This window comes from Mauremys mutica, chromosome 2 (assembly GCF_020497125.1).
Source record: "Mauremys mutica isolate MM-2020 ecotype Southern chromosome 2, ASM2049712v1, whole genome shotgun sequence".
NCBI classification, from domain to species: domain Eukaryota; kingdom Metazoa; phylum Chordata; order Testudines; family Geoemydidae; genus Mauremys; species Mauremys mutica.
Window position 1 is genome coordinate 243,642,367 of NC_059073.1, and position 26,398 is coordinate 243,668,764.

General features: G+C 43.3%; 1 protein-coding gene across 13 annotated transcripts in view; it reads left to right on the forward strand.

Moving 5' to 3' along the window:
* THSD7A (thrombospondin type 1 domain containing 7A) overlaps positions 1-26,398 on the forward strand; it is a 549,183-nt gene that overhangs the window by 348,532 nt on the left and 174,253 nt on the right. For 12 of the 13 annotated variants that reach the window (XM_045005791.1, XM_045005789.1, XM_045005783.1 and 9 more), the window contains 3 exons: positions 19,950-20,198; positions 21,877-22,058; positions 24,326-24,394. In XM_045005791.1, the coding sequence (XP_044861726.1) occupies positions 19,950-20,198; positions 21,877-22,058; positions 24,326-24,394 (500 nt within the window). The remainder of the gene's footprint in view (positions 1-19,949; positions 20,199-21,876; positions 22,059-24,325; positions 24,395-26,398) is intronic. The other variant, XM_045005790.1, reaches the window with a different exon arrangement.

Here is a 26,398-nt window from a genome sequence, read left to right on the forward strand (position 1 = left end):
TACAGAGAAGGATATAACGCCAAAGACCATATGCTCTTCCTCTGAAGCCGTCATGCTTTCCCCCACATCGCAAAGGTGGGCAGATGACTTCCGCCTTTTCCAGAAGCTGGCAAAGAAGGTGGCGGACATCCTCCACATACTGTTAGTGCATGTCCTTGACCTCCTCTATCAGCTCCTTGATATCCTCTACTCTTCTTCATCTTCAAGGATTGCCCTTCCAAGTAATTAGGCCATTTTAGAACCAGCCAAAACAGTGTGGCACACCCTGGCATTTGTAAATGGGCGAACAAAAAATATTATGTCTCCACAAAGGAATCGGAGTTCCTTTTTTTTCTTCTTGCCACCCAATTCCATCATGGTGGATGCTGTCAATTCCCACAGTCGACATCACCGGTCCAGGGGCTACACCCTATGATAGGAATTGGAAGCGCCTTGATCTCTTTGGCAGAAAAGGCATATTCCTCAGCCACCTTTCAGTTCTGTATTGTCAACTGTCAGGCACTCACGGCCAAATATGACGATACGAATTACAACAAACATTGATTTTATTGACAAACTGTGAGAGGTGCATTGGGAGTCCTTTAAGGCCATCATACAGGAGGGGCAATTAGTAGCAAAAATATTGCTACAATTGGCCCTCAACACTGCCAACATGGCAACTAGGTCCATCTCCATGGTGGTGGTGATGTGATGGGCATCATGGCTCCACTTGTCAGGATTCCTGAAAGAGATGGAGTCCATGGTGGAACATCTTCTTTCTGAGGGCGCAAAGCTCTTCGCTGAAAAGACTGATGCCTCCCTTCATACCCTAAAGGATTCCAGTGCTACCCTAAGGTTGCTGGGAATCTATACACTCGGGCAAAAGAGACGTTTTAGTCCCTAATCCCAGCATAGGCTGTACTCAGCTCAATACCAACTTCAGCATCATTATGAACCGAGAAGGAAGAAAGAGAAAATTCCTGAAGCACAGGCTATATGGTTTGCAAACATCATCCCAACCCTCTGCATTTAAGAACCACTTTTGACGGGAAAGTCGAGGCACTACAAGACCACTTCCCATGACTGAGACAACTGACCATGGTTATACACCAATTGGCTGTATTCCACAGTGCCTGGAAACACATAATGATAGGTCTTAGAGATTGTCCAATCCAGGTATTCCATCCATTTCACCTCCACACCCTCTCCACAACACACTCCATCTTTCTTCAGGGACCCTTCTCATGAGAGTTTACTATGGTAGCAGATAACTCACCTCCCCCAGCTAGGAGCCATAGAACCAGTACCTCAACATCTACAGGCCAGGGATCTATTCTCCTTACTTCCTAATACCCAAAGAAAGGGAGGTTGAAAACCCATACTGGACCTCAAAGCTCTCATCATGTTTGTCAAGGATCAGAAGTTCAAGATGGTCACCTTATCAATGATTATTCCAACATTGGAACAGGGAGATTTGTTTTCGGCCCTTGACCTTCAGGACGCATACTTTCACATCTCAATCCTACCAGCTCACAGGCAACTTCTCAGGTTCACAGAGTCATCCCCTTCAGGCTCTCATGAGCCCCAGGAGTATTTTCCAAAGTTCTCTCAGTAGTAGCCACTCATGTACATTCGCAAGGGATAATGATTTACCCATACCTGAATGACTCTCCTCAGAGCCCAATCTCTCCAGGAGGCTGAACAAGCTGTCAACACTACAATACACTTGTTCACAGAACTGGCTTTACAGATCAATACCCAGAAGTTAGCCCTCACTCCAGCGCAATGCCTGGAATTCATAGGGGACGACCAAATGCCCTACAGACCAAAGCCCTCCTACCTCAAAACAGATTCCTATCCCGGGTTTCACTCATAGACACCATTCAGTGCAGTCTACAGATACCAGCCAGACTCTGCCTCCAACTTTTGGGACATATGGCAACAAACACAGCGATTATACTACATGCCAGACCCACATGCAATGCCTCCAACTATGGTTCAGTTCGGTTTACAGACTGAACAGGGACAGGCTGGACAAACCACTGTCACTGCCCACCAGGATCAAAAACTCCTTAAACTGATGAAAGGACTGGGTCTATGTGTGCAAAGGGATCCCTTTCTCGCACACATCATCATCGTCACTCCTTACCATCGACGCATCACTCATATTATGGGGCACGCATTTAAACTGCCTCATGACGCAATGACTTATTCAGATGGTAAGGAATACAGTCTACAGACCTGTTTGCCATTTACCAGAACAAGAAATGTCTATGCTACTGCTCCAGGGCAGAGATGGGATAGCACTCTCTGGTGATGCTCTTCTTCTCCCCTGTACAAAGACCTTCTTTACACCTTTCCTCCATTTCCTCTACTGCTGAAGGTCCTGCTAAAAATAAAAAGGGAAGGAGCTCACATCATCTTGATTGCCTGTACTTGGCTGAGACAGAACAGGTACCCTCACCTGACACAACTCATGATGTGGCCACCGATCTCCCTCCCAGCCATTTCACACCTCTTCTCGCAGGACAAAGGGTGTACCCTACATCCCAACTTGGGAATTCTCCACCTCAAAGCATGGCTCCTGCTTGGTTCCAACCTATAAAGTTCATGCTCAAAGGATGTACAAGAGCTTCAGTTACACAGTAGAAAGTCCTCCACACATTGTACTTACCTGCAGAAATCGTCCAGGTTTCAGACTTGGTGTACATCTCAACAAATCTCATCAATGTCAGCAACTCTTCTACACATCCTAGACTATGCTTTCACCCTTAAAAAGTTAGAATTATTCCTAAACTCTCTTAGGGTCCATCTAGCAGCTATAGCAGTCTTTCACCAACCTGATACTCAGGTGCTGTCATACCCAACCACTAAATGGTTCCTTAAGGGTATAATAAGCCTCTTCCCTCAACCTTGACTTCCTACTCCCATGCGGGACTTAAACCTGGTACTGAAAGGGCTGACTAGGCCTCCTTTTGAACCCATGGCCACCTGTTCACTAACATACCTATCAGTGAAAATGGCCTTCTTGATAGCAACTACCTCAACCAGAAGAATAGGAGAGAGAGCAGCTCTGATGGCACATCCCCCTTACACAGTATTCTTTCCAGACAAGATTATGCTCAGACCACATCCAAAATTCATCCCTAAAGTAACCTCCCTGTTTCACATGAATCAATTGATTCACTTTCCAATCATCTACCCAAGCCTCCCCAAGACAACAGGGAGGCTATACTTCATGCCTTAGATATCAGGAGAGACCTGGTCTTCTACATTGATAGGACAAGGGCCTTCAGGAAGTCCCCTAGACTTTTTCTCTCTGTTGCAGAAAAATCCAAGGGTTCAGCAATATCAACCCAAAGACTGTCTAAGTGGGTCTTGAATTGCATCAGAAAGTGCTATCAAATTTGCAATGTGACCCCTCCAGGCTTGATCCATACACGCTCCTCATCTGTAGCCTTCTTCATGAATTTCCCTAACTCAGAGATCTGTAGAGTGGCAACATGGACATCAGTCCACATTTTTACAGAACGTTAGGTGATCACTGTGGACTCCGCCTCTGATGCCGTCTTCAGCTCCATGGTACTGTCATCTGTAACTGACCTGACTCTGAAGTCCCAGCTCTCCAGAAGGGGTACTGCTCAGGAGTGCAGTGAGGTGATGTGGCCTCCCTCTAACCCAGAAGGGGAGGAACAACCATCTGTGCCACCCGTGTCTCAATGTGTTGAGTGCACATTTAGGTGCACAGCTTCCTCAGGACTGCTTCTCCCACTTCTGTGCAGGGGTCAAGGAATGGACAGACAGAGGTGGGGAATGGCAGCATAACCATCCACTCCTCTTACTATGGACCAAGAGTAAACTCTCAATCTAGCTTTTAATGTTTAACCCTTTTCCTATTGCACATGTAGACTCACTCTTACACTGTTCATGTTGACACAAATATGTGTTAACATGTATGCAGTAGTGAGCTGGAGCCGGTTCGCACTGGTTCGCATGAACCGGTTGTTAAATTTTGAAGCAGTTTTAGAACCGGTTGTTAACCCGCTTCCCTGCGAGAGGGCCCTGCAGCTTTGATGGGCTCCGGCCAGGAAGTGATGTAATGCCTCCTCCGGCCACAGGGGGCACTGTGCTGCAGGAGCCATGTGGGCCGCCGCCTAGCCCTGTTGCTACTGCTGTTCCCCCAGCCCCTGGCCGTGGGGCTCCCGCTGCTGCCTGGTGGGTCCCCAGCTGCTCTGCTAGGCCTGAGCTGCGTCCTGCTACTCGGGCTGCTCCGAGCCCCTCTCCCCATAAGTACCTGCCACCTTGCCCGCAGCCAGCCCCTGCCGCACCCCCTGCCCTGCCCGCAGCCAGCCAGCCCCACACACCTGTCTCCAGCCCCTGCCGCACCCCCCTGCCCTGCCTGCAGCCAGCCCCTACCTCCAGTCAGCCCCTGCCCTGCCTCCAGCCAACCCCACACCCTCCTGTCTCCAATCAGCTCTGCACCCCCTGCCCTGCCTGCAACCAGCCCTGCACCCCCTGCCTCCAGCTAGGTCTGCCCCACACACCTGTCTGCAGCCGGCCCCACGTCCACTGGTGCCCTGCAGTTCCCAGGGCAGTAACCCTGCACACCTGCCTCAATGAGAGGAGCAGGGAGAAGCTGAGACCCACACATGTGCACACCCTAGGGTGACCAGACAGCAAGTGTGACAAATCGGGACGAGGGTGGGGGGTAATAAGAGCCTATATAAGAAAAAGACCCCCAAATCAGGACTGTCCCTATAAAATTGGGACATCTGGTCACCCTAGCACACCCCCAGGGAGTGGCGGGGACCCACACATGTGAAACGGAGCTCATTTCTAGTTCAGGCCCATCTTTTTAAAAAAGAACTTTAGGTGGGGTTAACATACATCTGTATTTTCCCGGACATGTCAGGCTTTTTGGTTCTTAAATCGCCATCTGGAAGGAAAAATTCCTCCCGGGAAAATATGGAGATATGGTAACCCTATTGGTACAAAAAATACATACTGCAGCACATCACTTAAATCAGAACTTTTTATAGAGAACCGGTTGCTAAGATTTTGGCAGCTCATCACTGAATATATGGGGTACTACTTTACAAGTAATATACAAACCAGCCACTAGCAGGATGAAGATCATTTTCATAGGTTTTTTAACTTTAGTCTTGGACAAGTTTTGCCATTTTGCTCATGAAATGTTTCAAACAATAAATATTCCTTATATAACTGATTTAGAATTCTGTTAAACTGTTAAATTCTCTAACATTTTTGTAGCAGTGTTTGTAATAAGTTTGTTCAGTTACTTGCTACAATATTGGGCCTAGACAGTTTGTATACTATTTCCACATAGGTTTACTTAAGTGCATATAATAACTATGTACATACATTCTTCTTTACATAGTAAATACATAGTAAATAGTAAATACCCTTGTAAATAAATCCTTACATATACAGAGACACAAGTTGTGTTTTGTTTTCACTTGTAGCTAGAAATCTCTTTAGAAACTTTGACTGTCTCCCATCCTGTTTTCTTAAAAAAGAGAGAGAATGACAGAGAGAGCGCGAGAGCTTTCTTCTGTTAGATTCAATACCATGATATTGTCAATGCAGTAAGTATCTTCTGCTTTCATTTTACACTGATTTGTACAGAGAGGCATTAACCTTTGAACTGGATGATTATCATCAAAGTTTCAGACATTGTTTTTCTTTGCCAGGCGTTCTGTTAATTTTATGATGGTAGCATAATGTTTTCTTGTCATCTTAAATTAAAGATCAGAATTATAATGACATGGTTTAAAACAGGAAGAAAATATTCCTAATGGCAGAGAAAAGCATGAGATCAGGAAGTTAATAAATCATCTGGGCAGAATATTTCTAAGTGTTTTTAGATCTGGCATGGCAGATTACCCATCACTTTGTTTGGATGTGCATGTATCCTATTGAATCCAAATGAATGGTCCCTGTTCTTGTTGTTGTTTTGGCCATGTTCTTTGTTGTATCTATTCCTTAGCATTTTTTGAAATTTTCTTTTTCTTGCTCACCTCTTACCACAGTAATATTAGGACAGCTTTCCCCCTCCCCACCAAAAAATATTGTGGCTGTTGTTCTTTGTTGCTGGCAGAAATAATTTAAATGTTATGATCATGGGAAAGTAGTCTTGTGAAAAGCACTTATCTAGACAATACTCAATTTGTAAATGAATGAAAGAGGCATTGTTGAATATAACCTCCCATTGTACTACAAGGTACTAAAGAGTTTCTGCACAATATACAATATGAATGATAAACAGAGCAGCTGTAGCAAAAATTAATCATGACCATCTCATGATGAATACTGTGACATTTGTCTCTGGGAAGAAAAACAAGTGGGCTTTTATTAACCTCTTTAAATAAACAAGCATATATGCCAGCCAGCAAATCTTCACTCCCGGGGAGATATTGATGGTGAGATTAGGCTCTAGATCCCACCCAGTGTTCCACCATGTGTGTGTTCTGACACCCAATTCTAAAACAGTAGCTCAAACCTGGGAGGAGAATTTGTTTACAATTCCTGTTGTTTTTATTAAGAACAAAATTAAATATTTTACCTTTATACTGATCCTTTCATGCTAATTTACTTCACAGCCCATATGTGCCTTTGCTCCAAGAATGACATGGCATTTCATTGTCCACTCTTGGAAATTAATGGACCTAGTAGGTTTTAAGAGCTTTTTGAGGGAGAACACTGTATGACAGATGGAATAGGCTGTTAACAGTCAGCTGGGACATTGATTTGCTGTCTTCTCATCCATTAGCTCCAAAATCCCCCCTCCATGTGTGGAGCATACTTAAAGGCTCCTTAATAGTCGGGAGAAAAATAAAGGAGGAAGGCTAGAGTGTGGAAATAATGCTCTGAATTTGATCGAGTGACATAAAGAATGTTTTTGTCGTTTTTCCCCATATAGCAGAGTATTGATGAAGGTCCAATCAGTAGATGGTTCAACCACTTGGTAAATCATGGTTGTTTTATACTCAGATGCATGCTAAGTACTTCTCTAAATTATCTGTCTATTCTGAAGATAAAATTGGTTGGGATTTAGAGCAGTTTGGCTGCTTTACTGGTGGCAGCTCTGTTATGGGGGGTGAGAATAAATGTAACATCTTCCCTCACTGATCTTTGGCAGGTTTTGCTTTGTGGATGAGCTTTCTGGAAAAACTCAAATAATTTATGTCTGTCTATTGTTGCTCAAGCAGCTGTCACATGATGCAAATAATCTTGCCACCCCACTCCCCAGCCTCTAACTTCCTCTTTTTGGGGGAAGGGTTATTGTGAAAATTGTGACAGAAGACCTCACATTATCTAGAGTCCTTATGTTTCCTGGCCCCTTCTGGCTATGGTACAAACTACACATACCCATCATTCTGCTTTAAGATCTATGTGCTACTTTAGATGCAGTTGACCATGAAATATTGGTAACAGAGCTGCAGACCCAGGATGATGTTTGAGTGATTCTGAATCCAGCATGTAATGTTGGGTGATGGCCCTCATACTCCAGAGGTTCTCTCGTTAGAGTTCTGAAAGATTCTGTTGTCACGTCTCCTTTTCAATGTTTATATGAGGTCACTGGGATGGTATTAAAGGGTTTTGGCTTGTTGTCATCAATATGTGGATGACTCTGTTTTACATTTTTTATCATTACCTAGAAAGTGCTTTCTCTATTTTTTTGTTTTGTTTGTTCTTACTATATTTTTTTATCCAGTTCCCATCACAGACAAAATATGGGTTTTCTGGGGTTAAAAGTGTTTCTTTTTTTTTCATTCTCCCTACTTATTAATTCAGTAATGGGGTAGGTTAATAAACCAGACAGAATTTTTTTTAAAAAAAACATGGTTTTAAAAAATTCTTTTCTTTTTCACTATCTATAGTATCTTTTTGTTGTTTTTGCATTTCATTCAGCCTTGGAAGATGAAAATAGAATTTCACTTTTCTTTCAAGTTGTTTTCACCCTCCATTTATTTTATACTAGAACAATGGCACAATGTTTGAGTTGGAAATGTTGCAGGATATATTTGTCATTTTAAGTTGGGTCTAATTTGTATTTATTTATTTTCAATTTCATAAATATATTTTTATATTAATGTACTGTAAGACTTTTAGGTTTTATAGAACTTAAAAAAAATAAATAAAAATCCCAATTTCTTAACCTCCTCTAAGAATGTCCCTTTAAAAGCCATTGAGATCTGTCACAGGAATCAAGGGTAAGAGATAAAGTATTGTTGACTGACCAAGGGACAGGAAACAAAGAGTAAGAATAAAGGGCCAGTTTTCATCATGGGCAAGGTTAACAGCAGGTTGCCTCAAGGTTCCATACCTGGTCTTGGGTTGTTTAATATATTTGTTAATTATTTGTAAAGGGAGAGGGATGAGCAGCAAGGTACCAACATTTGTAGATGAACATTTATGTAGTCCAGAGAAGATACATGTAAAATAATGCACATTGGAATGAAAAAAACTGAACTACTCCTACCCCTTACAGGGTTCTACATTAATTGTATCAACTCAGAAGAAAGACCTGGCTGTAATCATGGACAGCTCAATGGAGACCTCTGCTCACTGTGCAGCTCTGGTTCAAAAAAGCTATCGAGGTTCAGATGCATAAGGAACAATAGGGAGAAAAATACAGAAAATGTGAAAGCCTGCGTATAATTCAATAGTGCAGCCTCATCTAGTATAAACTGTATGCAGTATTAGGCCTTGTCTACACTACAAGACTATTTCGAATCAACTTAGTTCGAATTTGTGGATTCGACCTTATGAAGTCGAATTTGTGTATCCATACTAAATACACTAATTCGAATTTCTGAGTCCACATTCACGGGGCCAGCGTCAACTTTGGAAGCGGTGCACTGTGGGAAGCTATCCCACAGTTCCCGCACTCCCCGCTGCCCATTGGAATGCTGGGTAGAGCCCCCAATGCCTGCTGGGGGAAAAAATGTGTCGAGGGTGGTTTTGGGTAACTGTCATTATTGAACCGTCACTCCCGCCCTCTCTCCTTGAAAGCGCCGGCAGGAAATCTGTTCGTGCCCTTCTCTGGTCGGTTACAGCTCGGACGCCACAGCACTGCGAGCATGGAGCCCGCTGCGATCATCGCTGCACTTATGGCCATTGTCAACTCCTCGCACCTTATCGTCCACCTCTTCCACAGTCAGCTGCTGAGAAATCGGGCGAGGAGGCTCCGGCAGCGCGGTGAGGAGAGTGGCGCAGACCTCTCACAAAGCAGGGTACGCCGCGCAGTGGAGATCATGGTGGCAATGGGTCAAGTTCATGGTGTGGAACGGCGATTCTGGGCCTGGGAAACAAGCACGGACTGGTGGGACCGCATAGTGCTGCAGGTCTGGGATGAATCACAGTGGCTGCGAAACTTCAGGATGCGTAAGGGCACTTTCCTTGAACTCTGTGACTTGCTGTCCCCTGCCCTGAAGCGCCAGGACACCCGGATGCGAGCAGCCCTGAGTGTGCAGAAGCGAGTGGCCATAGCCCTCTGGAAACTTGCAATGCCAGACAGCTACCGGTCAGTAGCGAACCACTTTGGCATGGGCAAATCTACCGTGGGGGTTGCTGTGATTCAAGTAGCCCATGCAATCGTTGAGCAACTGCTCTCAAAGGTAGTGACTCTGGGAAACGTCCAGGTCGTCATAGATGGCTTCGCCGCGATGGGATTCCCAAACTGCGGTGGGGCTATAGATGGGACTCACATCCCTATCCTGGCACCAGCCCACCGGGCCAGCGAGTACATTAACCGAAAGGGCTACTTTTCTATGGTGCTGCAAGCACTGGTGGATCATAGGGGACGTTTTACCAACATCTTCGTCGGGTGGGCGGGCAAGGTTCATGACGCGTGTGTGTTCAGGAACTCTGGTCTGTTTAGACGCCTCCAGGCAGGAACTTTCTTCCCGGACCACAAAATAACGGTTGGGGATGTGCAGATGCCTACAGTGATCCTCGGGGACCCAGCCTACCCGCTAATGCCCTGGCTCATGAAGCCCTATACAGGCGCCTTGGACAGTGAGAAGGAACTCTTCAACTACCGGCTGAGCAAGTGCAGAATGGTGGTGGAGTGTGCTTTCGGACGTCTGAAGGGGAGGTGGCGGAGCTTACTGACTCGCTCGGACATCAGCGAAAAGAATATCCCCGTAGTTATTGCTGCTTGCTGTGTGCTCCACAATGTCTGTGAGAACAAGGGCGAGACCTTTTTGGCCGGATGGGAGGTTGAGGCAAATCGCCTGGCTGCTGTTTACGCTCAGCCAGACACCCGTGCCGAAAGAATATCCCAGCGGGAAGCGCTGTGTATCCGGGAGGCTTTGAAAGCAAGTTTCCGCGGAGAGCAGGGTAACCTATGACTCTCCACTTGATTTTAAGAGAAGCTGATCCTGGGCCTGTGTCTCTATGTGTTGAGTGAGATCTGCGGTTACATACCCCGTTCTCCAAGTTTCCCCCACTTCCAAAACACGTTTTAAAACAAATTAAATGGAACAGTTATTGTTAATAAATCTTTCTTTTACTTTGCATTTCTGTTCAGGGTTTGAAACATGGACGCATACTGTGCTGGGTACGGTGTGCACTGATGTACAGACCGCTTGTACAATACAGGACAGACAGCCTCCTGCTCCTACATAGGTCTCTGGGGTGGGGGACGGTTTCAAGTGGTTGTGCATGTAGGGGTGGGTTTGCAGGAAGGGGCGAGTGGTGCCATCTTTGGATAGGGATTTGGATGCAGGCTCTGGGCTGTGGGTTTGGGCGTAGGAAGGGGTGAGGGGTGTTGGGGAAGGGTGAGTATCTGTCCGTGGATGAGGGCTCTTGTTGGGGCTCAGGGCAGCGGAGAGGATCGTGGAAGTGCATGGTAAGGGCAGCATGCCTTAACATTAGGGGGTGGCAGGCGCTAGGACCGTGGACAAGCGTACACATCACAGAATGACCCGGGGCAGCATACACCACACAGAGTGACCCTGGTGACTACTGACTGCAGTCTGTGTGTGCCCTGCAGTTGATCCTGCCCCCGATAGTCTGTACCCTGCTAATGTAGGCTATCCCGTGCAATTATAAATCCCCTGCCCCCCCCTACATACACAGTCTTCTGACACGAAAGACGTGACGGAAAGAGTGAACAACAGCAAACAGCTTTTATTAATCTACTACATAGTGGGGTGATGAAACTTGGATTTGGGACTGGGTGATCCCCTGTAAGGGAAGCGCTTCTACACAGTTATAGCGTCAGAGGTGTGTGGTACATTAGCGCTCAGCTGTGGTGCAGTGACAGTTCTCACGGCCCCTACCGCCCCTCCGTCTTGTAATTTTCGGTGAGGGGGGGACAGGACTTCTTGGCGTTGGAGGGTGGTTGCAGATACAGTGCAGGGGGGCTCTCTCCTCCTGCCTGCGGTCCTGCAGAACATCAACAAGGCGCCGGAGCGTGTCCGTTTGCTCCCTCATTAGCCCAAGCAGCGTTTGAGTCGCCTGCTGGTCTTCCTGCCGCCACCTGTCCTCCCGTTCGCTGTGTGAGCGCTGCTGCTGAGAGAGGGTCTCCCTCCACTGGCTCTGCTGGGCCGCCTCGGCTCTGGAGCAGGCCATCAGTTCCGCGAACATCTCGTCCCGAGTCTTTTTCTTTCGCCGCCTAATCTGAGCCAGCCTCTGCGAGGGGGATGCCGGGGCAGTCCGGGAAAGAGCAGAAGCTGTGTGATGGGAAACAGTAAGTGATTTCCTTGAACAGATACATGTTTGCGAACAGTGAACACAGTCTAGTCAGTTTCTCTGAACAAGACCATACAGGGCACCAAGTTCCACGAGATCTCAGGACAAGTTCGAGATTTCGGAATACGCTCTCATTGGCGGCGCCATTGCACAGGAGAGCGGACAAGCGGGGAGAGACAGCTGAATCCGTCTTGCAGACAGTCCTGGTAAGCCTTAAAGTAGATCATGCTTATCAGTTAGTGGATAGCTGTGCTCTCCTGCTAAAGGCAATCTGGAAAGCAGAAAGGCTGAGCCTTTTCCAGCCCCTCCCACCAGTGCACGGGAAAGATCAATGTATTCTTGTTCTCTGTGGCCTCCAGCACGTGGCTGTTAAGCGAGGGTCGTTGTTATGCAACCTAATTTTAAACCATTAACAATAGTAACAATACACTAATTGCCCTACTTAGATGCAGCCTGTCCAGAACGACATCACCCTGAGGCGGGTCACTCGGAGTCAGAGAGAGCGGATGCTAAGGGAAGCCCTGCACAGACCAGGACCATATGCAGCAATGCTGGTGGAGGCGATGATTCCTCTCTACATTAGGATGTCCTGGCGCGGAAGAGTGTGCTTCCACGGAGCACCCAATAAGGCACCTCTCCCCAGGAACCTCCTGCGGAGGCTTTTCGAGCAGCTCTCTGAGAGCTTTGTTGAACTGTCCCAAGAGGATTATTGTTCAATCCCTATATGTGTGGACCTACTATTTATATAGTTTGACACTTAAAATTTTTTATATAGTATTTCTATTTTTTCGATACCTGTTTTTTAAAAAATAAATGTTTCCATGTTTATAGCACTTACCGCCTGATCCTTCCCCTGATTCTGAGTCCGGGTTAACGGGCGGGGACGGTTGGTAGGGGATCTCTGTGAGGGTGATGAAGAGATCCTGGCTGTCAGGGCAAGCGGTATTGTGTTCGCTGTCGCCTGCGCCGTCCTCCACAAACCCTTCCTCATCTTCCCCATCGGCGAACATCGCCGAGGAACTGTCCAGGTACACTATGCCATCCTCAGAGTCCACGGTCAGTGGTGGGGCAGTGGTGGCAGACCCACCGAGAATGGCATGCAGTGCCTCGTAGAAGCGGCATGTCTGGGGCTGTGCTCCGGAGCGTCCGTTTGCCGCTCTGACTTTTTGGTAACCTTGTCTCAGGTCCTTGACTTTCACGCGGCACTGCATCGCATCCCGGCTGTATCCTTTGTCTATCATGGCTTTGGAGACCTTCTCGAAGGTCTTTGCATTCCGCTTGTTGGAGCGCAGCTCCGAGAGCACAGACTCCTCGCCCCACACAGCGATCAGATCAATGACTTCCCGGTCAGTCCATGCTGAGGACCTCTTTCTATTCTTGGATTGCCCGGACTCCTCTGCTGGAGAGCTCTGCATCGTTGCAGGTGCTGCGGAGCTCGCCCCGATGTCCAACCAGGACGTCAGATTCAAAGTGCCCAGACAGGAAAAGGAATTCAAATTTTCCCAGGTCGTTTCCTGTGTGGCTGGTCAGAGCATCCAAGGTCGGACTGCTGTCCAGAGCGTCAACAGAGTGGTGCAGTGTGGGATAGCTCCCGGAGCTACTAAGTTCGATTAGCATCCACACCTAGCCTAATTCGAGCTAGCCATGTCGAATTTAGCGCTACTCCACCTGTCGGGGTGGAGTACCAAATTCGAACTAAAGAGCCCTCTAGTTCAAATTAAATGGCTTCCTGGTGTGGACGGTTGAGCGGTTAGTTCGAATTAACGCTGCTAAATTCGACTTAAAGTCCTAGTGTAGACCAGGCCTTAGTCACCCATTTTAAAAAAGGTTACTGCAGAGAAGAGGTTCAAAGAAGAGCAATGAGAATTATGAGGAGCACAGGAAAATTTTTACATAAAAAGAGATTGAAAGACTGGGATTACTTTAGAAAGGAGAAATATAAGAGGGGGACATGATAAAATGGATCAAAACAACAGAGGATTTGAGAAGGTGAATAAATAGAGAAGGTAGATCGGGACCCTCTGTTTTCTCCATCTCTCAACACAAGAACAATGGGTTATTCAATAAAAGAGAGAGGTGGCAGATTCAAAATTAATAAAAGAAAAAAAATTTCACTCAGTACATAATTAGATCATGAAAGTCATTGCACAGGATTTGTTGAGGCTAAGAATTGCAAATATATATGGATAACATGACTAACCTGAGCTATACTAGTTAATGGGGAAAAAAGTGTTGGAAGGGATAAAAAACTCATGTTTCAGCCTTAAACCAATTTCTAACTGAGGGATGAGGATAACACCTTCCTGATGGAGGTAGATTATCCCACATCTGCCTACTGTATGGTTCTTGCATCTTCCACTGAAGCACCTGGGGTCTGATCCAGTATGAAAGTTCCTCTGTATCAATATCTCTTTGGTTTCTTAGGTAAAATAAGGCAACATATTCATATAGATAACCCTAAAATGCCAACTTCAAGAAATGGTAAAGAACTAAAAGTTGGTAGATCAGCCCCTCTTTGTTTATCATCCTTAATGTAATGTTGAATTTCAGGGCTGGTCTGCACTGGGAACGTGCATTGGGATAGCTGTGTCTCTCAGTTGTGTGAAAAATCTACACCCCTGAGATACAGAACTATGCCAGCCTAGCCCCTGGTGTTTAGATAGTATTAGGTTGATGGGGGAATTCTTCTGTTTACCTACCTGTCACCTCTCGTGGAGATGGATTTTGTATGCTGAAGGGAGAACCCCTCGTGTCAGCATAGGTAGCGTCTACACGGAAGTGATATTCAGCAGCACAGCTGCAACGTTGCACCTGTGCTGCTGTAGTGGTGTAAGTGCTGACACACCCATAGAGATGCAGCACAAAGTAGCTAGTGTGAGGGTATGTCTGCACTAGAGATGTAACTTCCACCTCAGGTAGACATGCCCACTGTAACCCTGAGCTAGCACACTAACAATGGAAGTGTAGCTGCAGAGGTACAAGCAGTGGGATGGGCTAGCCACAGGAGAATGTACCTAGGGTTTCAGATGGGATTGTACTCAGGCGGCAAGCCCATCCTTCTGCCTACACTGCTATTTTTAGCATGCTAGCTTGATAAGAGCTACTGCAAGTATATCTGCCCAAGCTGGAAATTACACCTCAAGCACCTCAATACCCTAAGAGGCACAGAGTAGAACTTGCAGGGGAGCAGGGCTATTCTCCCAACACTAGGCTGTAATAGGGGCTAGAGGGGCCTCCAGCATAACATAGCTAGCTCTGGGCCTACACCTATGCTTGTGAGGTGCTCTTCCACAGTTCTTGCATTGGAGGAATCCTCTACCAGCTGTGCAGGAACTTTTCTGCTGCTCCAGTCCTTTCATTCTGTATAAAGGGGCTGGAGCAGGAGTTAGGATCTTGCCCCAGAAGTCAATGAAAAAATAAAACCAACAAATCTTAGGTGAAAGAAAAACCAATGAGGAAAAACTAACACCAATAAAAGTTTAAAATGCATCACATTATTTGCCGGTATACTGCAAAATATAAAGAACTTTAGTCTCTTCATGTCTACATGGCGCAAAAAAAAAAAAAAAAAGCCCTCACAGCAGCAAGTCTCAGAGCCCAGGTCTACAGACTTGGGGTAGTGTTAAAGTAATAAAACTAACTGCGTAGATATAACAGCTCTGGTTCTGAAGCCCAGGGAGTGGGTTGGGCTTCAGAGCGCAAGCTCTAGCTGGAGCTGGAACATCTACACAGCTGTTTTTAGTGCCATAGTACAAAGCCCCACAAGCCTGAGTCTGTAGACCCAGGCTCTGAGACTTGTGGCCTCCAGGACTTTTCTTTGCCATGGTAGACATTCCCTGTGTCTGTTCTTCCTCCAAGCGATCACTGTTTCGTACACAGTTAAATCTGTATATCTGAATAGCTTATTTACTACTGTTGGTATTTCTTAGTGATTTAATCCTGAATTAGTGTCCTTTTTAATACATAGGAGGCTTTATTGAACTAAGAGCTGGAAATAACAACTCAGTTTTCCACTATTTTTGTTTTTCCTAAGTGCCCAGAGTTTTTGGCAGCAGTCTCCCTGCTGAATTGTAGCCATTCTATTCATTTCAGAACAATGGAAAAATTTGAATGTAATCAAAAGGGAAATCACCTAGAGGGAAAATAAACATAACAGACCTCTAGTATGTTGAGAATTAAAGTAGGGAATAATAGGTGAGAAAGTACCATAAAAGGGAAAAAATGACAAGAAGTCAAAGCTGATAAGAGGCAATATAGGAGGAATAGAAAGGACGGGGGTGGGGAGGGAGGGAGAAAAACACTAACCAAAGAGATGGCTTCACTTGAATTTACTTTATTAGGCATCTTGCTATGCTGTGTGTGTAGAAGTAGCAAATATTAATTCTTGTTAAATCTGAGCTCTGATGAATACATTGAGTTTATTGTGAATGACGTGTACTCCGCTGTGAAATCTCATATTAGACTTGTAAACCCCATGTCATTGCCTTCCTGTATTTGAACATAAATGGCAGTTGGTGTGATGGGAAATAGTCCAGGATTAAATGTTTATTTTGTGGAATGATGTCTCAGAATATGCTAAAAGATGTCCTGGTGTGAAGCTCACATTTCTGTTAATTTTGCTTTCTAGATTGGCCAGATGTCCTAATTGTGCAGGAACTGTCCTAGGTTTATTATTATTAATTAATTTCTTTATCTGTATTATTGTTGTGCCTAGGACCTCCAAGCATGGGCCAGGACCCCAGTGTGCTAGGTACAGAACAAAAATACAGTTTTGAAAGGCAGCCCCAATATCCTGGCCAGTTTTAATGTTCTAGTTCCGGTTTCAGTAGAACTGGCTAGGCAGCCTGCAAAGCCATTTCAGTACTCTTCTTAGAGAGAGAATGTGGTGAGATAATATCTCTTTATTGGACCAACTTCTAAGCTTTAACACTTACAAAGCTCTTTTCAGGTGACCTGAAGAAGGGGGACCTGAAGAACAGCTCTGTGTAAGTTCAAAAACTTGTCTGTCTCACCAACAAAAATATGTCAAATAAAAGATATTACCTTACCCATATTTTTTCTCTAAAGCAAATGTTCATATTTTGGAAGGGTTGGTGCTCATTTTCAAAGCCAATTGAAAGACCCATAAGAGGCTCAGGGTATTTATTCTGCCAATGCATTGTGGGTACATTTAGGCTTCCTCCACTAATCAGTTCAGATACTGATGTTGGCATCACCATAAGAGGAAACATTTCGCACAACATGACAGCTGGAGCCAAGCTATAACAAATGTAGTGAAACAATAGAGAAGACAAATCTAAGGATTGTAATATTCAGTTGTTTAGAAAGGGACATTCACTTCTCCAGAGAGGAAAATTATTGTAAACATTCAACTTCATGTGTATGAAACTTGCTGTTCGTTCACGTTGTAGTCAGAGGGGAAGTTAGTTAAGGGCCCTCTGCTGCCATGCTCTCATGTGAACAATTTCCAACATTATGGAAGTTTTGGATGAAGGTCAGTGTCAGGATCTGGGTTAATAATATGGAACCAAACTACTTGATTTTAGTAGGACACTTGGTGCATTGACAAGCACCTGTTTTCAGGGATGTCGTGGGACAATGCATTCTATGGAGGTCTTTGGTGAACTAAAAAATACCAGGTGATTTTACAAAGTAGAAAAATACTTTCTGAAAAATGCTTCTTTGCTGATGCTGATTTCTCCCAGCTACCTGCTTAGTATAAGCATATCTGGGCTCAGCTCAGTTTTCACTTTAGCCTTACAGTTCACCCTTAATATATTTATACTTTTCTCACATTTTTTCCTCTCTCTCATTTGTAACTCTGTCCAGTGTCCTACCTGAAATGATACGTTCATATGGTAGGATTTTGGACCCTGCTACAGCCCCTGTATGGTTCCTGTAGAAGTATACAGGTGCTGTGAAAGCCCCGAAGCCTGGTGGGATAGAACTGCCCTCCTCAGGTACTGCATAGGGCACTGAAACTAGAACTACGCAGACCTCTTCCCCGCCCCCCACGCAAGTCTGGTTTAGAGGGTGTGCCATGGGTGGAAAGGGGATAGAAGAGGAGTACTCATAGCGTATACTACTCCGGGGATTCTTGGGTGTCCTGGGCTGTAGATCAGCCCATAGGCAGCTTGAGTGGTGGAATGAAGAGAGGATTCATGAAGTAGAACAATTTCTGGCTGCTCTACCCAACTCCAGGAGCTACACCTGATTATTATAGGCTACACCAGCTCCTGGAGAAGCCCATAATAATCAGGTAAAAACGTGACTTAAATCTACCTTTATCCTGCTTGCCCCTGTAGAGATGCAACACTGAATCCTAGCCATATGATTTAGGTCTATCTTTTGTTCTCCCACATTATTAGGTCATATCCTGCCACTGACCAACACCAAAGCTGCTGTGTAGTTAAACAGCAATTCTGTTGCATGAAACCATGACAACCTAGGCCCCTAATTAAATTCCCCTATGATCAAACATGGCTGAAGCGTATATTTGTTTGTCTTCTCTTTTATGCATGCTTTCCACTCTAATATTATTTGCAAGAAAAGTCCCATAAATATCTGTAGGGAACTCAGGAGGGGAATGGTAGTCTAGCACCTTTCATCCAGAAGGATCCACAAACACTGTACATATAAGAATCCACATGGAATATGGCTCTTGTTCACAGTCATTAAAAAGTGTTTCCATGCAAAATCAATACATATGTACCTGCTGTTAGGAACATAGAAATTGTCATACCCGATCTGACCAGTGATCCATATAGTTCAGTGCCTGATACTTCAAAGGAATGTGCAAGAAATCTCATAATGGTCCATTATAGAATAATCTTTCCCCAAAGGAAGTTTTTCATATTCCCCCATCAGTTAGTAGTTGTCTTCTACACTGAAGCAGAAGCACATTCATATAAAATGTGTTCATTCCTAACGTAGCCATCATAAATGTCCTATCCTTTTTAAAATCATGCTAAGATCTTGGCCTCAGTTGAGACCCCTCCTTCTTTTTCTGCTATATCCTTTGTTAAATAAAATAACCAGCAATGAACACACTATTCCTGGGAAGGATATGCCTTTGGTTTGTGTAATGGCATCATAATATTTTCAGTATTATTTTCTATACCATTCTAAATACATCAAAACATTTGTTTGCTTTTTTGACTGCTGCTATACACTGAGCAGAGTGTTACACTGAACAATCTACAATGACGTGTAGATCTTTTTCCTGACTGGTTACAGTAGCCTATATTAGAACAAGTATGATGAATATGAATTATTGTAACTATGATTAAAGAGTTGATATTATGACAAGTCTAGTCAATGCTGTTTTACTTGAGTTTTGCTGTAGATTTTTTTTTCTTATTGTGAATCAAACTATAAAGCAAATGGGTTAACTTTTCTTTTGTAGAATAAATGTTTTCAAAAGTGCGGAAGTCCCCTTTTCAAAAGTTATGTAGGCACTTAAGAACATAAGTCTCCCTGAAAGCCTACGTAACATTGTGAGTGAAGCCAAGCTCATATAGAGTTGAAGCAGATAGATTGCCTTAGGAAAAGGGAATTAAATACCACATTTATGCTCCATTTCATAGTGTGGGCTATATCTTGATACAGCCACCACAACTCCCTTCAGACTCCTACAGATTATGTTACATCTCTGTGGCAACTATATCAATTGCTTACATGGAAAAGTATTTAATATATCTGTAGCTGTCTTTTAAAGTAATTGATCAGCTGCCACTGAGGAGGAGCCAGCACTGTCTGACCAGTTGTTTTCACATTGTGAGCATCTCTGATGCTGATAATTCCTTTTTTCAAACAATGCCAAACAAACCAAGGTGGAATTAAAAAAAAATTAATGCAAACTGTGATTCATTTTCATTTATTGTATTATCATACAGGGAAGACAGGTAGGTAAAAATTTATATTTAACATTTGACCCCAGTATTTCTTTAAAACGTTATTGCTTTTTCCCTCTCTAAAAAGCAGTGTGCTATACTATATTTGACTGGCCATATCCAGAAGTTCTTACTCACCCAACTCTTATGCAGACAATTAAAGTCAGAGGAAGCTTTGTGTGAGTGAGGACTTGCAAGATGTGGCCTAACACATCCTCAAAATAATCCGCAGTTTTCAGCAGAAATAAATGTTTCCTAAATGTGTTCATTGTTCAGTTCAGGGAATAGCATAGTCATATAGGGATTCATAACTGCTTGTGAACACAGGTACTTAAAATCTTATTGCTCTTTTTACAGCTTTTGCCAACAAGACAAGTTGCCAATTACCTTCCAGTCCTGTGTGATCACTAAGGAGTGCCAGGTGTCGGAGTGGTCTGAGTGGAGCCCCTGTTCCAAAACATGTTTTGATATGACATCCCTGAAAGGAAATCGTACAAGAACACGGACCATTAAGCAGTTTCCTATTGGCAGTGAAAGTGAATGCCCAGAGCTAGAAGAAATAGAGCAATGTAGCTCTCAAGGAGATGGTGTGGCACCATGTGTTACGTAAGTGTTAATGTGTACCCCACCCCATGAAAATGAATACTGTACTTCCTGTGGGAGAGTGCAGCATGTTGATAATGATTTGACTGACAATACAAGTACATTTAAAAGAAAATACTAGGATTTGGTTTGTGTGTGTGCATATTCAGCGATCCCACTAAAAGCTAACATTTGCATGTAGTTACAGTTGTACTGAAGTTACTTCCTACTCCAAATATAGAGAAATAACTTACGTGACTTTGTAAATGCTGACTTCTAAAATGTGAACATGTGTGTACACACTGATACACTTATGTGCACTACTTTGAACCAGCTTTAAGGTCATAGTAAAACAAATTTATTGATTCAGTGGTGATTTTTCCCACAGACCCTTTCTTCTAGAATCCATCATTGTTTGTTTGAAGTACAGGGCACACAATCACATACCAAGCGTCTTACACAGTAAGAAGCTGGTATGCATTCATAGATTCATAGGGTTGGAAGGGACCTCAAGAGGTCATCCCCCTGCTCAAAGCAAGACCAATCCCCAAACGTTGAGCAGCCAAACTCCTGTCTGACTTCACTGGGAGTTTAGGCTGATTAAAGAAGGCAAGACTGAGCCCTAAATCAGGCTGGGAAGAAGCTAAAAGTGGTAGTAAATAAATTAGTCCTGTTTAGAGTGTAGGAAGTTTGACTGCAAGCAAGCACTTTAGATTCAGGAGATTGCTTTCATCATTAGCATCTAATTGAAATGAATATTAACAGTCACAACTGTGCTTTTTCTTTATCTGCCTGGAAAGAACTGTTGGGGAAATAGCATTTGATGTCATGCCATTTTGCATCTGCGCGTTTTGACTATGGAACATCATTTTCCTTGAAGAGGAGAAATATCATCATTCTCCATCTTCAGCAGCATCGGGAAATGATTCCCTTGATATTGCCTTAAAGTACTTGTTGGGCAGAGAAGCCTGTGACGTGTCTTTCAATTCATAAGTCTGACTGGGGTTTTAAGCTGGAGTCATAGACCTTCTTTCTTATGCACTCACTGATGAGAAAGCTCACAGCTTCTCTTCTTTCGTCAGTACTCAGCAGGGGGGTTTGAGCACTGCAGAGAAGCCATCTTACTCTTGATGGTGAAAAAAGAACTCACTGAAATAATTTTTTGAAAAAAGAAGTACAATTATAGTTTTGCCTTGATATACAGGAGGAGCATTCATGCTTCTTATCAAAGGTAAATTGGAGGCTTTTCCTTTTCTTTTTTTTTCCAGGTCTTATGTTTCTCAGTGTGCACATTTCTTTGATTTTTGTTGTGTTGCTTTATTCTAGCTGTCTAGTTCTAAACAAGTGGTAAGAGTCACAAACCTGGGGATTGGCAGATTTGAGCATACAACTCAATTTCTTTCCATGCAACATTTTTGTTCTTCCTTGCAGTAAAATAATAAATTCCACTGATTAAACTTAAATAAAGATCTTCCTAAATGTAACCTTTTCAAAAATGAAATAACGAGGAAAATAGTTTAATCAGTGTAGAATACCAAACCTCATGCATATCTGTAAAATAAAGATTTTTGGGGAGCCAATCCTTCTAGATAATGAGTCAGCAATATTAGGGCACTTTGTCTTGTATAATCAAATATTACCTTGTGTGGCTTTACATGTTTTAAAGAACTAATTAATTCAATTTGCAATTACTTTGATTTAGGTATGGCTGGAGAACCACAGAGTGGACAGAATGTCGTGTTGACCCTTTACTTAGCCAACAGGACAAAAGACGAGGGAATCAGACAGCTCTGTGTGGGGGTGGAATTCAAACCCGTGAGGTGTACTGTGTGCAAGCTAATGAAAATCTCCTCTCCTATTTAAATACCCTCAAGGAAAAAGAAGGTAAATTTCATTTACTTGCAATTGAATTAGTGTGAAAACTGAACACTTCAGCATGCCGGAGCTTTTTGACCTCCATTGTCTTCTGTCACAAGTGTCTTATTTTATTATAGGTTACTGCGATCTATTTTTAAAAATCTAATTTAAATGGAAATATTTAATTCCAGGAGGGATGGGTTCGTTCTTTATTCTGCAAATGTCCGTATCTTACTCTGAACTGGTTTTTCATAAGACTTCCTGAAGGCTTCCTTAACTGTAGGATGGTCTTGTGGTAAGAAAGATACAAGACTGGGAATCATGAACTCTGGGTTCTAGTCCCAGTTCTGCCAGAGCTTTTCTGTGTGACCTTGTGCAAGTCATTTTAACCTCTCTGTGCTTCTAGGTTGCACCTAGAAAAAGAAAAAAGTAAATGCACCGTGGAAATATATATGTGAAATGACTTTACAGGTTCAAAAAGAGCACTAAGCTTGGCTTTTCCTTGAAACCAGGCAAAAGGTGATGATTTTGGCTGACTTTCATGTAGAGTTCTTGTTTTTGTGTAAAACTGTAACTCAGCTTGATACTTGTGTGGATTTGTATTCCCAAAATTGTAACAGGAAAAAATGGTTTATATGAAGAGAATCTCTGCAAACTAAAAACACCAAGTTTCTCATAATTGTAGCCTCTACAGTTCCTTAAGAAAAGAGAGAGGAAAGCTTATCCCCTGGTCTCCTTTCACTTACATATGTGTAAGTGAACTGCATTAACGTCATTGAAGTGACTCCCGATTTACACCTGTGTATGTGAGTGAAGAATCAGGCCCCTAACCTTTTCCAAAGAAAGAAGTTATTTTCCTAGTGTCATGAGGATACTTACCTTGACAAAGGTGTCCTGGATACAAAAATATTCTGGAGATGAAAGCGGGGGAAGGCTTAAGGCATTTGGAATGGGATTTGGGTTCAATTCCTGGTTTTGCCACAGACTTCATATGTGACCTTGGAAAAAATTTCCATCTGCAGAATGTGTATAATAGAAAGTCCATGCTTAACAGGTATAGTGTTAATGAGTTGGATAGTTGATGTGGTGATTGGGGTCTTATAAGCACCTAGTTCTATATAGTTAACAAAATACTTTTCTGGTGAGTTCAACTATATTATTATTTGCATTTTTGAAGAACAAAACCTCAGTGAGTAATTTACATCAACATACATTATTCCCCAGCAGCAAAAAGTAACTTGAAAGGAACGGCTTATCCATTGGTAATTTAGAATTCCTTCAAGACAGTAAATTATACTAAGTGCATTTAGCCCACAATTCTGATGACGTTTATTTTTATACGGTATGCAGCTGTATTTACATTGCCACAAAGAAATACAACCACACTCTCCAGGGGAAAGGATATCCTTGACTTGGGCATGCATAGCTAAACATTTAGGACAGAGGTGGCCACATTGTAGCCTACAGAGTTCTCTAGTGTGGGGCATCTTTAATCTGGGCACTGCAGTTTGTGGAGACTACCAGTCTCAGCATCCATTTTAATACATCTGCTTGGATTAAGATGGAGCATTGTTTGCTGAGACTTCTATGCGCCATCGGTTGCACCTGCGTATTTATGAGGGAGGGAGTCTTCAGTCTGCTTCATTTAATACAAATTAGTTGCAGCTCCAGGGCACCTGGCAAATTTCCTCTAGGACCAAGTTTAGATGCCCCAGCCTTAGAAGTAAAGGGTGACAAACTCTGAGCTAAAGAGAGGCAACAATAAAATCAGCAGCAGCTTACTGTTCAGAATGATGATCAGGATTTGGATAGACTGTGAAGTCTTGCTGGCTTAGGCTGGTGTGAAATCTGTCCTTATCATAATGTGACAGGAATATGCAGAGCCCATCAGGAGGTAATCTCTGTAGGCCCCATAAGGCTGTTTAAAATGTAACTAGTCTTTGGATGCATAAACATGAGAACACTTTTTTCAAGAGCTCAAACTAGGGGTGAAGTGAGTTTTTGTTTAAAAAGCTCTGGGGATGTTTCCATTTTTGGAGACAGATTAAAAAAAGTGTTGTGGGTTTTTTTTAAAGCAGCTTCTGGGCACCCCTAGAAACAGCAATTTGGCGTGATTAAATGGGGTGATTAAAACCAGGCAATGATTCAAGAAGTGGAGGGGAAAAATCCCACCAATCCTAGCAGTGGGAAACCCCTTCTTATAATGTAGCTCTGTGTTCATAAACAGTTCAGTAAGGCTGTTTTGGAAACTTCCATTCTCACGTATTCATAGTGGTGTTTCCCTATTATTTCAGAAAGTCAGTCACAGAGCACGTCGAAGTCTAGTGCTGCACCACTTCTATCAATCACTTTTGAAATAACAGGTAGGTAATTAAGGCCTTCTACCTGACATTTCAATCAAAAGTGTGCCAGGAGGCGCTGTCCCCTTTGGGAGAACTATGTTGTCTATATATAAAAAAGTATATTTCTCTCTAAAATAGTTTGTTACTGTACCTGTGAGCTCTCACTCACAAGTTTCAAGATAATAAAAGAAATAAGAGGGCAAAATACTTACACATCAAGTATCAGACCTGAAATACAAACTATTAGCACAGATTAAAACCAAACCTTTATCCATTTTTTGAAATGTTCTGATAAATATCTTTCACTTCTATTTCCCATCCTGGCCTAAAGTGCTGGGAATTTCTTTGGTTTTCCAAAATTTCCACTTTCCTTTGCTATTTCCAGCTAGGGTTGTCAATTTTGGTTGGACGTATTCCTGGAGCTTTCATCATATGACATAACCTTCTATTAAAGATTCATCTTTGTTCTAGACTCTCAAGGAATTAATCTTGGAGGGCTGGCAGCCCTATTTCCAGATCTGTTTTGCTGATTCAGGATATTTGTATAATTAAGATAAGAATTTGAACTTTGGATGTTTATCTAAACTGAAACTTCCAGCCTTTCGGGATTGGTACATCCCTATAAGCCAAGTTCAGAAATTTACTATCTTCATTTCAGAAATTACAAGTTTACATTTGAGCAGGAATATTGTGTGTAGCAGTTAGGACAGGGAACGGAAATTAAGGATTACTAGGTTCTGTTGTTCTGTCACTCACTTGCTGTGTACTTTAGGCAAATCACTCAACTTCTCCTTGCCTCTCTTTATCCATCTGCAAAATGGATATAACTTTGTACCTAACCATAGAACTGAAAGGGACTACTTACATGCATAGACATACATAGGTGTGTAAGGCCTTGTCTTCACTACCAGGGTAAGTCGACCTAAGTTAAGCTACTCCAGCTATGTAGCTTTGGTTGACTTACCCCGGTGTCTTCACTGCACTGCATTGATGATAGATGCTCTCCAATCGACTTACCTTAGTCTTCTTGGGGAGCTGGAGTACTGAAGTCAACTGAGAGAGCTCTGCCGTCAATTTAGTGGATCTTCACTAGACCCACTAAATCGACACCTGCTGCATTGATTGCAGCAGTGTCGATCTCCCTGGCAGTGAGGACAAGCCCTAAGTGTTTGCAGGATCAGAGTCTAAAGTAGTAGTTTTACAGTTTGGCAATAAACTTTAGCACATACATTACAGAAAACTGGGAAGGAAACTCGTGATGTTCTCTTTCATCCATTTTGTTAGTGTGGCTTTTTAAAAATGCTCATTTGTTCTGCTTTTGTGAAAGTAGAGCAACTAGTGTCCTGAAAAAAATGGTGAGCTCTTGCTGGGGCATGGATATACAGATGCTCTGCCTGTGACAATGTGGCCCTGTTGGCAGAAGCAGCCCAGAGAATGCAATGAATTACCTCATCCCTCGCACCACTCTGGCTGTGACCGCATGATGGCCACTTTGAGGCCACACTGGTCAGCTGGGATTCTCTGCCAGAGGAGGAGCTGGTGCACATCCTTGGTAAATTTAGCCCACTGTTTACCAAGAGAGATGAGTCTGTGCTTTTGTGGTGATAATTTTTAAAATGTAGCTACTCTGCAGTCTTCATGCTGGTAGGCATCTACCTTACTGTATGAAATTTTCCAGTGACTCGTCTAGACAGTATAGAGCTCAGGAGAGGGTTCCTGGAGTTATAGCTAATTATTTTCCAGGCACTTGCTAGTAGGTAGTATTCTTTGGGACTAGACACACTGAGTTAGCAGCCCATAAGAGGGCACAGAAAAGCACTTTGAGTTTGTTTGTTTGTTTGATTTTTATCCCACTTTAGTAGGAAGGGGAAGTTCTAGATTTTAGAACACAGTAAGAGAGAGGTTCCTAGTTCAGCAGAGAATGATGGTGTGTGTGTGTGTTTTTGTTTTTGTTTTTGTTTAATCTCCCAGCCCTAACTTGCAAGCCATTCCAAACCTGAACCTAATTTTCTGGTTTGGCAGGGG